This window comes from Nerophis ophidion, linkage group LG28 (genome assembly GCF_033978795.1).
Source record: "Nerophis ophidion isolate RoL-2023_Sa linkage group LG28, RoL_Noph_v1.0, whole genome shotgun sequence".
Taxonomy (NCBI): Eukaryota; Metazoa; Chordata; class Actinopteri; order Syngnathiformes; family Syngnathidae; genus Nerophis; species Nerophis ophidion.
The window spans coordinates 813,918-829,507 of NC_084638.1; the positions used below are offsets into that span (position 1 = coordinate 813,918).

The 15,590-nt window shown below is 40.2% G+C and overlaps 1 protein-coding gene across 1 annotated transcript in view; it reads right to left on the reverse strand.

Moving 5' to 3' along the window:
• Positions 1 to 15,590, reverse strand: part of LOC133544892 (peroxisomal trans-2-enoyl-CoA reductase-like) — a 24,187-nt gene that overhangs the window by 4,234 nt on the left and 4,363 nt on the right. The window contains exons 3-6 of the mRNA XM_061890123.1: positions 11,049 to 11,182; positions 10,824 to 10,989; positions 10,685 to 10,766; positions 7,183 to 7,279 (exon numbers count right to left, since the gene is read on the reverse strand). Coding sequence (XP_061746107.1) covers positions 7,183 to 7,279; positions 10,685 to 10,766; positions 10,824 to 10,989; positions 11,049 to 11,182 — 479 coding nt within the window. The remainder of the gene's footprint in view (positions 1 to 7,182; positions 7,280 to 10,684; positions 10,767 to 10,823; positions 10,990 to 11,048; positions 11,183 to 15,590) is intronic.

Below are 15,590 nucleotides of genomic sequence, written 5' to 3' on the forward strand. Positions count from 1 at the left end.
TATGCTGTGCCCTACAAAGTGTTTGTACTGTAAGTATTGTGTCTAATACGCAGAGTAAAATATACTACCTTGCGGACATACCATCAATGACTTGAGTAGCTTAAAATAAGTCAGTATGAATACGCTTTTTTCCATGAAGCCGAACGTGTTATGTTGCGCCCTGCAAAGTGTTTGTACTGTTAGTATTGTGCTTAATACACACCGTAAAATCTACTGACTTGGGGACATGCCTTCAACGACTTGAGCAGGTTAAAACAAGTCAGAATGAATATGCTTTTCTCAATTAAGCTAAACGTGTTATGTTGCGCCATATAAAGTGTCTATACTGTAAGGATTGTGCTTAATACACACCGTAAAGTCCTGCGACTTGTGGACATGCCATCAAGGACTTGAGCAGGTTAGGACAGGTCAGTATGAATATGCTTTTTTTCCATGAAGCTGAAAGTGTTATGTTGCGCCCTACAAAGTGTCTGTACTGCAAATATTGTGTCTAATACGCACAGTAAAATATACTACCTTGCGGACATACCATCAATGACTTGAGTAGCTTAAAATAGGTCAGTATGAATATGCTTCTTTACCCATGAAGCCGAACGTGTTGTGTTGCACCCTACAAAGTGTTTGTACTGTAAGTATTGTACCTATTAAACTACGTCAAATCTACTGACTTGCACACATGCCATCAATGACTTGAGCAGCTTAAAATAGATCAGTATGAATATGCTTTTTCCCCCCCATGAAGCCGAACGTATTATGTTGCGCCCTATAAAGTGTTTATACTGTAAGTATTGTGCCTAATACACACCGTACAATCTACTGACTTGTGGATGTGTCATCAATGACTTGAGTAGCTTAAAATAAGTCAGTATGAATGTTTTTTCCCTGTTATGTTACGCCCTACAAAGTGTTTGTACTGTAAGTACTGTGCTTAATACACACTGTAAAATCTACTGACTTGTGGATGTGTCATCAATGACTTGCGTAGCTTAAAATAGGTCAGTATGAATGTTTTTTTCCTGTTATGTTGCGCCCTACAAAGTGTTTATACTGTAAGTATTGTGCCTAATACACACTGTAAAATCTACTGACTTGTGGATGTGTCATCAATGACTTGAGTAGCTTAAAATAGGTCAGTACGAATGTTTTTTCCCTGTTATGTTGCGCCCTACAAAGTGTTTGTACTGTAAGTATTGTGCCTAATACACACCGTACAATCTACTGACTTGCGGATGTGTCATCAATGACTTGAGTAGCTTAAAATAGGTCAGTGTGAATGTTTTTTCCCTGTTATGTTACGCCCTACAAAGTGTTTGTACTGTAAGTACTGTGCTTAATACACACTGTAAAATCTACTGACTTGTGGATGTGTCATCAATGACTTGCGTAGCTTAAAATAGGTCAGTACGAATGTTTTTTTCCTGTTATGTTGCGCCCTACAAAGTGTTTATACTGTAAGTATTGTGCCTAATACACACTGTAAAATCTACTGACTTGCGGATGTGTCATCAATGACTTGAGTAGCTTAAAGTAGGTCAGTATGAATGTTTTTTTTCCTGTTATGTTGCGCCCTAAAAAGTGTTTATACTGTAAGTATTGTGCCTAATACACACTGCAAAATCTACTGACTTGCGGATGTGTCATCAATGACTTGAGTAGCTTAAAGTAGGTCAGTATGAATGTTTTTTTTCCTGTTATGTTGCGCCCTAAAAAGTGTTTATACTGTAAGTATTGTGCCTAATACACACTGTAAAATCTACTGACTTGCGGATGTGTCATCAATGACTTGAGTAGCTTAAAATAGGTCAGTGTGAATGTTTTTTTTCCTGTTATGTTACGCCCTACAAAGTGTTTGTACTGTAAGTACTGTGCTTAATACACACTGTAAAATCTACTGACTTGTGGATGTGTCATCAATGACTTCAGTAGCTTAAAATAGGTCGGTATGAATGTTTTTTTTCCTGTTATGTTGCGCCCTACAAGGTGTCTATACTGTAAGTATTGTGCCTAATACACACCGTACAATCTACTGACTTGTGGATGTGTCATCAATGACTTGAGTAGCTTAAAATAGGTCAGTGTGAATGTTTTTTCCCTGTTATGTTACGCCCTACAAAGTGTTTGTACTGTAAGTACTGTGCTTAATACACACTGTAAAATCTACTGACTTGTGGATGTGTCATCAATGACTTGAGTAGCTTAAAATAGGTCAGTATGAATGTTTTTTTTCCTGTTATGTTGCGCCCTACAAGGTGTCTATACTGTAAGTATTGTGCCTAATACACACCGTACAATCTACTGACTTGCGGATGTGTCATCAATGACTTGAGTAGCTTAAAATAGGTCAGTATGAATGTTTTTTTTCCTGTTATGTTGCGCCCTACAAGGTGTTTATACTGTAAGTATTGTGCCTAATACACACCGTACAATCTACTGACTTGTGGATGTGTCATCAATGACTTGAGTAGCTTAAAATAAGTCAGTATGAATGTTTTTTCCCTGTTATGTTACGCCCTACAAAGTGTTTGTACTGTAAGTACTGTGCTTAATACACACTGTAAAATCTACTGACTTGTGGATGTGTCATCAATGACTTGAGTAGCTTAAAATAGGTCAGTGTGAATGTTTTTTTTCCTGTTATGTTGCGCCCTACAAGGTGTTTGTACTGTAAGTATTGTGCCTGATACACACTGTAAAATCTACTGACTTGTGGATGTGTCATCAATGACTTGAGTAGCTTAAAATAGGTCAGTGTGAATGTTTTTTTTCCTGTTATGTTGCGCCCTACAAGGTGTTTGTACTGTAAGTATTGTGCCTGATACACACTGTAAAATCTACTGACTTGCGGATGTGTCATCAATGACTTGAGTAGCTTAAAATAGGTCAGTGTGAATGTTTTTTTTCCTGTTATGTTGCGCCCTACAAAGTGTTTGTACTGTAAGTATTGTGCCTAATACACACTGTAAAATCTACTGACTTGTGGATGTGTCATCAATGACTTGCGTAGCTTAAAATAGGTCAGTACGAATGTTTTTTTCCTGTTATGTTGCGCCCTACAAAGTGTTTATACTGTAAGTATTGTGCCTAATACACACTGTAAAATCTACTGACTTGTGGATGTGTCATCAATGACTTGAGTAGCTTAAAATAGGTCAGTACGAATGTTTTTTCCCTGTTATGTTGCGCCCTACAAAGTGTTTGTACTGTAAGTATTGTGCCTAATACACACCGTACAATCTACTGACTTGTGGATGTGTCATCAATGACTTCAGTAGCTTAAAATAGGTCAGTATGAATGTTTTTTTCCTGTTATGTTGCGCCCTACAAAGTGTTTATACTGTAAGTATTGTGCCTAATACACACTGTAAAATCTACTGACTTGCGGATGTGTCATCAATGACTTGAGTAGCTTAAAGTAGGTCAGTATGAATGTTTTTTTTCCTGTTATGTTGCGCCCTAAAAAGTGTTTATACTGTAAGTATTGTGCCTAATACACACCGTACAATCTACTGACTTGTGGATGTGTCATCAATGACTTGAGTAGCTTAAAATAGGTCAGTGTGAATGTTTTTTCCCTGTTATGTTACGCCCTACAAAGTGTTTGTACTGTAAGTACTGTGCTTAATACACACTGTAAAATCTACTGACTTGTGGATGTGTCATCAATGACTTGAGTAGCTTAAAATAGGTCAGTACGAATGTTTTTTTTCCTGTTATGTTGCGCCCTACAAAGTGTTTGTACTGTAAGTATTGTGCCTAATACACACGGCACAATCAACTGCCTTGCGGATGTGTCATCAATGACTTGAGTAGCTTAAAATAGGTCAGTGTGAATGTTTTTTTTCCTGTTATGTTGCGCCCTACAAAGTGTTTGTACTGTAAGTATTGTGCCTAATACACACCGTACAATCTACTGACTTGCGGATGTGTCATCAATGACTTGAGTAGCTTAAAATAGGTCAGTGTGAATGTTTTTTTTCCTGTTATGTTGCGCCCTACAAAGTGTTTGTACTGTAAGTACTGTGCTTAATACACACTGTAAAATCTACTGACTTGTGGATGTGTCATCAATGACTTGCGTAGCTTAAAATAGGTCAGTGTGAATGTTTTTTTTCCTGTTATGTTGCGCCCTACAAGGTGTTTGTACTGTAAGTATTGTGCCTGATACACACCGTACAATCTACTGACTTGTGGATGTGTCATCAATGACTTGCGTAGCTTAAAATAGGTCAGTGTGAATGTTTTTTTTCCTGTTATGTTGCGCCCTACAAGGTGTTTGTACTGTAAGTATTGTGCCTGATACACACCGTACAATCTACTGACTTGTGGATGTGTCATCAATGACTTGAGTAGCTTAAAATAAGTCAGTATGAATGTTTTTTCCCTGTTATGTTACGCCCTACAAAGTGTTTGTACTGTAAGTACTGTGCTTAATACACACTGTAAAATCTACTGACTTGTGGATGTGTCATCAATGACTTGCGTAGCTTAAAATAGGTCAGTGTGAATGTTTTTTTTCCTGTTATGTTGCGCCCTACAAGGTGTTTGTACTGTAAGTATTGTGCCTAATACACACCGTACAATCTACTGACTTGTGGATGTGTCATCAATGACTTGAGTAGCTTAAAATAGGTCAGTGTGAATGTTTTTTTTCCTGTTATGTTGCGCCCTACAAAGTGTTTGTACTGTAAGTACTGTGCCTAATACACACCGTACAATCTACTGACTTGCGGATGTGTCATCAATGACTTGCGTAGCTTAAAATAGGTCAGTATGAATGTTTTTTTTCCTGTTATGTTGCGCCCTACAAAGTGTTTGTACTGTAAGTACTGTGCTTAATACACACTGTAAAATCTACTGACTTGTGGATGTGTCATCAATGACTTCAGTAGCTTAAAATAGGTCGGTATGAATGTTTTTTTTCCTGTTATGTTGCGCCCTACAAGGTGTCTATACTGTAAGTATTGTGCCTAATACACACCGTACAATCTACTGACTTGTGGATGTGTCATCAATGACTTGAGTAGCTTAAAATAGGTCAGTGTGAATGTTTTTTCCCTGTTATGTTACGCCCTACAAAGTGTTTGTACTGTAAGTACTGTGCTTAATACACACTGTAAAATCTACTGACTTGTGGATGTGTCATCAATGACTTGAGTAGCTTAAAATAGGTCAGTACGAATGTTTTTTTTCCTGTTATGTTGCGCCCTACAAAGTGTTTGTACTGTAAGTATTGTGCCTAATACACACGGCACAATCAACTGCCTTGCGGATGTGTCATCAATGACTTGAGTAGCTTAAAATAGGTCAGTGTGAATGTTTTTTTTCCTGTTATGTTGCGCCCTACAAAGTGTTTGTACTGTAAGTATTGTGCCTAATACACACTGTAAAATCTACTGACTTGTGGATGTGTCATCAATGACTTGCGTAGCTTAAAATAGGTCAGTACGAATGTTTTTTTCCTGTTATGTTGCGCCCTACAAAGTGTTTATACTGTAAGTATTGTGCCTAATACACACTGTAAAATCTACTGACTTGTGGATGTGTCATCAATGACTTGCGTAGCTTAAAATAGGTCAGTACGAATGTTTTTTTCCTGTTATGTTGCGCCCTACAAAGTGTTTATACTGTAAGTATTGTGCCTAATACACACTGTAAAATCTACTGACTTGTGGATGTGTCATCAATGACTTGAGTAGCTTAAAATAGGTCAGTACGAATGTTTTTTCCCTGTTATGTTGCGCCCTACAAAGTGTTTGTACTGTAAGTATTGTGCCTAATACACACCGTACAATCTACTGACTTGTGGATGTGTCATCAATGACTTCAGTAGCTTAAAATAGGTCAGTATGAATGTTTTTTTCCTGTTATGTTGCGCCCTACAAAGTGTTTATACTGTAAGTATTGTGCCTAATACACACTGTAAAATCTACTGACTTGCGGATGTGTCATCAATGACTTGAGTAGCTTAAAGTAGGTCAGTATGAATGTTTTTTTTCCTGTTATGTTGCGCCCTAAAAAGTGTTTATACTGTAAGTATTGTGCCTAATACACACTGCAAAATCTACTGACTTGCGGATGTGTCATCAATGACTTGAGTAGCTTAAAATAGGTCAGTGTGAATGTTTTTTTTCCTGTTATGTTACGCCCTACAAAGTGTTTGTACTGTAAGTACTGTGCTTAATACACACTGTAAAATCTACTGACTTGTGGATGTGTCATCAATGACTTCAGTAGCTTAAAATAGGTCGGTATGAATGTTTTTTTTCCTGTTATGTTGCGCCCTACAAAGTGTTTGTACTGTAAGTATTGTGCCTAATACACACGGCACAATCAACTGACTTGTGGATGTGTCATCAATGACTTGAGTAGCTTAAAATAGGTCAGTATGAATGTTTTTTTTCCTGTTATGTTGCGCCCTACAAAGTGTTTATACTGTAAGTATTGTGCCCAATACACACCGTACAATCTACTGACTTGTGGATGTGTCATCAATGACTTGAGTAGCTTAAAATAGGTCAGTATGAATGTTTTTTTTCCTGTTATGTTACGCCCTACAAAGTGTTTGTAATGTAAGTACTGTGCTTAATACACACTGTAAAATCTACTGACTTGTGGATGTGTCATCAATGACTTGAGTAGCTTAAAATAGGTCAGTGTGAATGTTTTTTTCCTGTTATGTTGCGCCCTACAAGGTGTTGTACTGTAAGTACTGTGCTTAATACACACTGTAAAATCTACTGACTTGTGGATGTGTCATCAATGACTTGAGTAGCTTAAAATAGGTCAGTGCGAATGTTTTTTTTCCTGTCATGTTGCGCCCTACAAATTGTTCGTACTGTAAGTATTGTGCTTAATACCCATATTACACTTGATTGCAACTTGCATCTTATTTTGTCGTTTTCATGACCAAATTTGGAGGTGTTGAAAACACTTGTGTGAAATCGCTAATCCTAACATAAGCCTGTCTATGGCAAAACCAATGTAAATTAGCATCGAGCTAGCCCATTTTGGAAGGGTGAAGCCTTACTTTATTTCTCAGCCTTTTCTAGCAGGCACACTTGCTTTGTTGGTGTTGAAAATTGCAACTTTACTTAAAGAGAGTTGGCACTGTTTGATTTTATGTGAATGGTACCGCCGGAATTGGGTACCCATCCCTTAATATATTGTGATGATATTGCATACAGGGGCCACAGCGTTGACTCGGACCCCTGAGGACGCCCACTCAACAGCCAGGCTTTTTGTTAAGTTATCCACGCCTGCTCTGGCTGCACCCGTGTGTCTGTCAGAGAGAGAGAGAGGGCGGCTTTACCACTTTCATCCAAATAAATATATACACTTGTAAAGAACATCATGTCTTGAGTTTCCAATCATTTCTTATTTTTTTGTGATAGAGTGATTGGAGCACAAGCTTCTGCTTGAATTTTTGACCACTCCTCTTGACAAAATTGGTGCAGTTCAGCTAAAAGTGTTGGTTTTCTGACATGGACTTTGTTAGGAAGGGATAGTAGTTCTTTTAGAGTTGGGACACGATGCGACCAGAGAATCCTTTAATCATCTTTATTGCTGAAAGGTACAGTGGGGCAAAAAAGTATTTAGTCAGCCAGCGATTGTGCAAGTTCTCCCACTTCAAAGGATGACAGAGGTCTGTCATTTTCATCATAGGTACACTTCAACTGTGAGAGACAGAATGTGGAAAAACAATCCAGGAATTCACATTGTAGGAATTTTAAAGAATTTATTTGTAAATTATCGTGGAAAATAAGTATTTGGTCAATAACAAACATTCAACTCAATACTTTGTAATATAACCTTTGTTGGCAATAACAGAGGTTTGCACACACAGTAGCTGGTATTTTGGCCCATTCCTCCATGCAGATCTTCTCCAGAGCAGTTATGTTTTGGGGCTGTCGCCGAGCAACACGGACTTTCAACTCCCTCCACAGATTTTCTATGGGGTTGAGATCTGGAGAGTGGCTAGGCCACTCCAGGACTTTCAAATGCTTCTTACGGAGTCACTTCTTCATTGCTCGGGCGGTGTGTTTGGGATCGTTGTCATACTGGAAGACCCAGGCACGTTTCATCTTCCAAGCTCTCACTGATGGAAGGAGGTTTTGGCTCCAAATCTCAGGATACATGGCCCCATTCATTCTTTCCTTAACACGGATCAATCGTCCTGTCCCCTTAGCAGAAAAACAGCCCCAAAGCATGATGTTTCCACCAACATGCTTCACAGTAGGTGTGGTGTTCTTGGGATGCAACTCAATATTCTTCTTCCTCCAAACACGACAAGTTGAGTTTATTTCAAAATGGATTCATGGATGATACAGCAGAGGATTGGGAGAATGTCATGTGGTCAGATCAAACTAAAATAGAACTTTTTGGTATAAACTCAACTGGTGGTGTTTGGAGGAAGAAGAATACTGAGTTGCATCCCAAGAACACCACACCTACTGTAAAGCATGGGGGTGGAAACATCATGCTTTGGGGCTGTTTTTCTGCTAAGGGGACAGGACGATTGATCCGTGTTAAGGAAAGAATGAATGGGGCCATGTATCCTGAGATTTGGAGCCAAAACCTCCTTCCATCAGTGAGAGCTTTGAATGCTTGACCAAATACTTATTTTCCACCATAATTTACAAATAAATTATTTAAAATTCCTACAATGTGAATTCCTGGATTTTTTTTCCACATTCTGTCTCTCCCAGTTGAAGTGTACCTATGATGAAAATGACAGACCTCTGTCATCCTTTGAAGTGGGAGAACTTGCACAATCGCTGGCTGACTAAATACTTTTTTGCCCCACTGTAGATGCGAATGTGTGTGTGTGTGTGTGTGTGTGTGTGTGTGTGTGTGTGTGTGTGTGTGTGTGTGTGTGTGTGTGGTCTAAACAAATAGAGAAAAGAGGAAAAGTTACAATCCAATTATATACACAATAATATGTAGCAATACATGAATGTGCATACATTATATAATATAAGTGAAGTAAAGTATATTTATATAGCGCTTTTCTCTAGTGACTCAAAGCGCTTTACATAGTGAAAGCCAATATCTAAGTTACATTTAAACCGGTGGGTAAAGTGTCTTGCCCAAGGACACAACAGCATTGACGAGGATGGCGGAAGCGGGAATTGAACCTGCAACCCTCAAGTTGCTGGCACGGCCACTCTACAACCGAGCTATGCCGCCCCATAATATAAAGGTGTGAATAATAACAATTATAAACTGCACTTAACTATGCATGAACTTCAACAAGTTCTAAGCTTCAGAGCCATAAATGTCGATTATGTGGTCTCTGTCGCCATCTAGAGGCCAAACGACGCCATCGCAGTTTTAATGAGAGAGAAACTGAGCGTGAATGGAAACACTGTCATCTCTCGTTTGACCCAAAAATACCTGAACTTAGCATACTGTGCACCAAACATGTGCAGAAGTAGCAAGGCATGGCATTCAGTTCAAACGCTGTAATAAAATATGACAAAACTTACTTTTTGCCGTCAACGAAAAGTTGATTGAAAACCGCCTGTGATTTAAAGGGGAAATGACGTCACAGATTGACCTATGAACTTAAAGGCCTACTGAAATGAGATGTTCTTATTTAAACGGGGATAGCAGCTCCATTCTATGTGTCATACTTGATGAAATATTGCCATATTTTTGCTGAAAGGATTTAGTAGAGAACATCCACGATAAAGTTGGCAACTTTTGGTCGCTAATAAAAAAAGCTGTACCTGTACCGGAAGTAGCAGACGATGTGCGCGTGACGTCACGGGTTGTGGAGCTCCTCACATCTGAACATTGTTTACAATCATGGCCACAGGCAGCGAGAGCGATTCGGACCGAGAAAGCGACGATTTCCTCATTAATTTGAGCGAGGATGAAAGATTTGTGGATGAGGAAAGTGAGAGTGAAGGACTAGGAAAAAAAAGAAAAAAGACGATTGCAGCGAGAGCGATTCAGATGTTGTTAGACACATTTACTAGGATAATATTAGGAAATCCCTTATCTGCTAGTGTTTTAGTGAGTTAAATAGTACCCGATAGTCGGAGGGGTGTGGCCACGGGTGTGTTGAGGGAAGTCACACAGCTGCAGGAGGACGCTGGCTCCGCTGATCCATAAGAGGCGACTTATTACCACAATTTTCCCACCCAAAACTGCCGGTTGACATGTAGTCGGGATCCATGTTCGCTTGACCGCTCTGATCCATAGTAAAGCTTCACCTCCGGGAATTTTAAACAAGGAAACACCGTGTGTTTGTGTGGCTAAAGGCTAAAAGCTTCCCACCTACATATTTCTTCTTTGACGTCTCCATTATTAATTGAACAAATTGCAAAAGATTCAGCAACACATATGTCCAGAATACTGTGTAATTATGCGATGAAAAGAGACGACTTTTAGCAGTTAGTGGTGCTGCGCTAGTATGTCCCCTCCAACCAGTAACGTCACAAACACGCGTTTTCAACAGGAAACTCGGCGGGAAATTTAAAATTGTAATTTAGTAGACTAAAGCGGCCGTATTGGCATGTGTTGCAATGTTAATATTTCATCATTGATATATAAACTATCAGACTGTGTGGCTTTCAGTAGGCCTTTAACATTGCTGTATGTATACTTTTGACCAAGTCACATTTTCAGTAGACACATAATAAATTCATAAAAGAATCGTTTAAAGAAGGATATTACTCACGACATGCCTGGGAAGCCTTTCCACATATCGGCGATGATGTTGACGATCACGCCTCCGTGTTGTTTCATCCATGCGGTGTAGACTATCAAGGCGATGCGTTATCATCCTAGCACAGATAGATTCGCCGCCCGGGTCTCACCTTCCTTGCAGCAGTGGAAGGTTCCAGTCAGGTTGGTGTCCACCACCGCCTTCCATCCCTTCGAGGACATGTGCTCCGCCGGGCTGCTGAACTGCCCGCCGCCATTGTTGACCAGGAAGTCTATGCGTCCGTACTGCTTCAGCGCCGAGGATACGAGAGCCTTCACCTGGGGGGCGGGACGTACGTCGTGACTCGCCAACGTGCAAAGCGGAAGGGAAGGCGCACCTCGGTCTCGTCGCGGATGTTGCACGGGACCGGAGTGACACGAGCGGGGCTGGAGGCGGGGATATTCTCGCTCATCTCCTGGGCGGCCGCTTCCAGTCTCTCCGCCTTCCTGCTGGAGATCACCACGCTGCAACCTGGGGGGACAAGATGGCGGGACTGATGCCATTAACCTTGGGGTCGGGAACCTTTTTGGCTGAGAGAGCCATGAAAGCCAAATATTTCAAAATGTATTTCCGTGAGAGCCATATCATATTTTTTAACACTGAATACAACTAAATGCGTGCATTTTTAAGTAAGACCAACATTTTTAGAGTATAATAAGTGTCTTATTCTTTTTAATAACATTGTTATTCTGAAGCTAACCAATAATAAATCAAATGTCATGTCTGTTGATCATGTTTTTGTTTGGCCATGTGCTGTTTGTCCTTTGGACTCTTTAAGTTCCCGTTTTTTTCCACTCCCTTGTCTGGTTTCCTTGGTTACTCATTTTGTCCACCTGTCTCTGGTGGACAAAATGCCCGCTCACCTGCTTCCCGAGCACTAATCAGAGGCAGTATTTAAGCTCGTCTTTGCCAGTCAGTCGCCCTGTGCTGACTTTTTCATGCCTTGCCATAGTTTCGTGCTTCATATATATATATATATATATATATATATATATATATATATATATATATATATATATATATATATATTATATTATATATTTTAGGGCTGCGAATCTTTGGGTGTCCCACGATTCGATTCAATATCAATTCTTGGGGTCACGATTCGATAATAAATCTATTTTTTTCAATTAAACGCGATTCTTGATTAAAAAATGTTATTTTTCCGATTCATAAGGATTGTGTATTCATTCAATACATAGATTTCAGCAGGATCTACCCCAGTCTGCTGACATGCAAGCAGAATAGTAGATTGAAAAAAAAAAGCTTTTATAATTGTAAAGGACAATGTTTTATCAACTGATTGCAATAATGTAAATTTGTTTTAACTATTAAAGGAAGCAAAAATATGACTTATTTTATCTTTGTGAAAACATTGGACACAGTGTGTTGTCCAGCTTATGAGATGCCATGCAAGTGTAAGCCACTCTGACACTATTGTTCTTTTATTTTAGTTTTATAAATGTCTAATGATAATGTCAATGAGGGATTTTTAATCACTGCCATGCTGAAATGATAACTAATATTGATACTGTTGTTGATAATATTCATTTTTGTTTCACTACTTTTGGTTTGTTCTGTGTGGTGTTTGTGTCTTTATTGCAGTTCTGAGTGTTGCTGGGTCAGGTTTGGTTTTGGAATTGGATTGCATTGTTATGGTATTGCTGTGTAGTGGTTTGTTGAATTTCAGTGTTCATTTATTTACACATATAAACACACTTAACACTCATCTACCCATTGTTGAGTTAAGGGTTGAATTTTCCATCCTTTGTTTTCTAACCATATGCATGTACAGTAGATGGCAGTATTGTCCTGTTTAAGAGTGTCACAACATTGCTGTTTAAGGCAGACGAATTGCTTTACGGTAGACGAAAACAGACTGCTGTTGTTGTGTGTTGTATTACCGCGCTGGGAGGATGTTAATGAAACGGCCTAACAATAAAACCACATAAGAAACCAAGAACTCGCCCTTGATCATTCTGACCTTTATAACGTCATTTGGGCAGACACGCTATTTATACACGTCACTCAGGTCCGCATGGAGCTGGAGGGGGCGTGGCCTCCAGCTCCGCCTGAATTTCGGGAGAAAAATTTTTCCCGGGGCAGGTGCTGAATTTCGGGAGTCTCCCGGGAAATCCGGGAGGGTTGGCAAAACAGGCCCAGAGCATAATACTACCACCACCATGCTTGACGGTAGGTATGGTGTCCCTGGGATTAAAGGCCTCACCTTTTCTCCTCCAAACATATTGCTGGGTATTGTGGCCAAACAGGCTTCAATAAGACCTTCCTCCAGAAGGTCTTATTTTTGTCCATGTGATGAAAAACTGGTGCTTTACAGAGAGTAAATGGGACAATGAAAAAGGAGGATTTTCAGTAGAACCATAATAAATTCATAAAAGAAGCAAACTTCATGAATGTTTCTTTGTGACTAACAAGTACGTGCTCCAATCACTCTATCAAATAAAAGTTGTAGAAACGATTGGAAACTCAAGACAGCCATGACATTATGTTCTTAACCTGTTATATCCTGGTCCCTACACACCTTGTAAAAAGAGCTCAGCAGCGCATGCACTTTTTTGCGTGGGATGAAAAGATAAATGATAAATAAATGGGTTGTACTTGTATAGCGCTTTTCTACCTTCAAGGTACTCAAAGCGCTTTGACACTACTTCCACATTCACACACACATTCACACACTGATGGAGGGAGCTGCCATGCAAGGTGCTAACCAGTGAAGTGTCTTGCTCAGAACACAACAGACGTGACGAGGTTGGTACTAGGTGGGGATTGAAGCAGGGACCCTCGGGTTGCGCCACGCCGTCCCCAAGACGCCCCAAAAGAGCACAGCTCCCTCCCCCTATTCTCAGCACATTCTACAGAGGCACTGACCGACAGCATCTCTGTCTGGACTAGAGCCTGCACTGCCTCAGACTGGAAGTCTCTCCAGAGAGTGGTGAGGACGGCAGAAAAGATCATCAAGACTCCTCTTCCTCCTATCCAGGAGATCGCAAAAAGCTGCTGCCTGACCAGACCTCAGAAAATCTGTAAAGACTCCTCCCACCCAGGACTGTTTTCACTGCTGGACTCTAGAAAGAGGTTCCGCAGCCTCCGAAGCAGAACCTCCTTGTTCTGTAACAGCTTCTTCCCTCAGGCCGTAAAACTCTTGAACGAATCATAAATAAATTGTCCCCTCAACTCCCCCCAAAATGGGTGTAACGGTACGTTTATTTGTATTGAACTGTTTCGGTACGGTATGAGGGTGTATCGAACGAGTTTGTATTCTAAAGTCTTAACAAGCTGCTCTGCTTTCTGCCTCTGTCTGAGCAGTGAGCACCCAGCATTGTCCCGCCCACACAACCATCTGATTGGTTACATACAAAGCCAATCAGTAGTGCAGGGGTAGGGAACCTATGGCTCTAGAGCCGGATGTGGCTCTTTTGATGACTGCATCTGGCTCTCGGATAAATCTGAGCACACATTGCTTAACAGGATAAGTAATGAATAATTCCACTTGTAATCACAGTGTTAAAAACAACGTTCAAAATATAAAACATTCTCATGCATTTTTATGTTCAAGAAGTTGCGTTAATGGTAAGAAGTAATTTATTTATTATTGGTTAGTGTGGGGTTCTTCAGACCACCAAGAGCCTGTTTTAGGGTTACAATATTGTTTTATTTTATTTTTCTCTCAGTTGCTTTCCAGCAATTGTCTTTTTCTCTTTCGTCCTCACTCGCGCTCTGGCTCCAGCCCCAACCCCAACCCTGTCTCTCCTCCTGGCCGCTGCTTATAACAGAGCGACAGGTGATTAGATAAAAAGGCCCAGGTGGGCCTTCTACGCACCTGTCGCTGATTTCGAGGCCGGTCCTGGCAACATCCCGCTTTGCTGCAGGCCCGCAGGCCACGCCCCCTCCACAGTTAGCTTCAGAATAACAATGTTATTACAAAGAATAAGAGACTTATTATACTCTGGAAATGTTGGTCTTACTTAAAAATGCACGCGTTTAGTTGTGTTCGGTGTTAAAAAAATATTATACGGCTCTTAGGGAAATACATTTTAAAATATTTGGCTTCTTGGCTCTCTCAGCCAAAAAGGTTCCCGACCCCTGCAGTAGTGCGTATTCAGAGCGATGTAACAGCCAATCAGCAGTGCGTATTCCGAACGCATGTTGCAAACGCTTCGTACCCTCCCCAAATTATAAAAAAACCACTTTCCAGTCACAACTATTACAAACATCACTATGAGCCCAGTTGACATTCTAGAAAATTAAACTGCGGCTCAGCTCGCTCACAGCTCTGGCTTGAGGTGATGTGAAGGCTAATTAGCTTTTAGCGTTACGTTAGCTCATTTTGCTGTGTGTGTGTCTGCGTGTTATTTCACATGAACTAACATGAACTCCATAGATTTTCAGGATCCATCAATCAATCAATCAATGTTTATTTATATAGCCCCAAATCACAAATGTCTCAAAGGGCTGCACAAATCATTACGACTACAACATCCTCGTAAGAACCCACAAAAGGGCAAGGAAAACTCACACCCAGTGGGCAGGGAGAATTCACATCCAGTGGGACGCCAGTGACAATGCTGACTATGAGAAACCTTGGAGAGGACCTCAGATGTGGGCAACCCCCCCCCCCTCTAGGGGACAACATGGGATGAGTAGTCTCTCCTATTGCAATTGTACTATTTTTCAGCTATTGCAGGGGTCGGGAACCTTTTTGGCTGAGAGAGCCATGAAAGCCAAATATTTCAAAATGTTTTTCCGTGAGAGCCATATCATATTATTTAACACTGAATACAACTAAATGTGTGCATTTTTAAGTAAGACCAACATTTTTAGAGTATAATAAGTCTCTTATTCTTTTTAATAACATTGT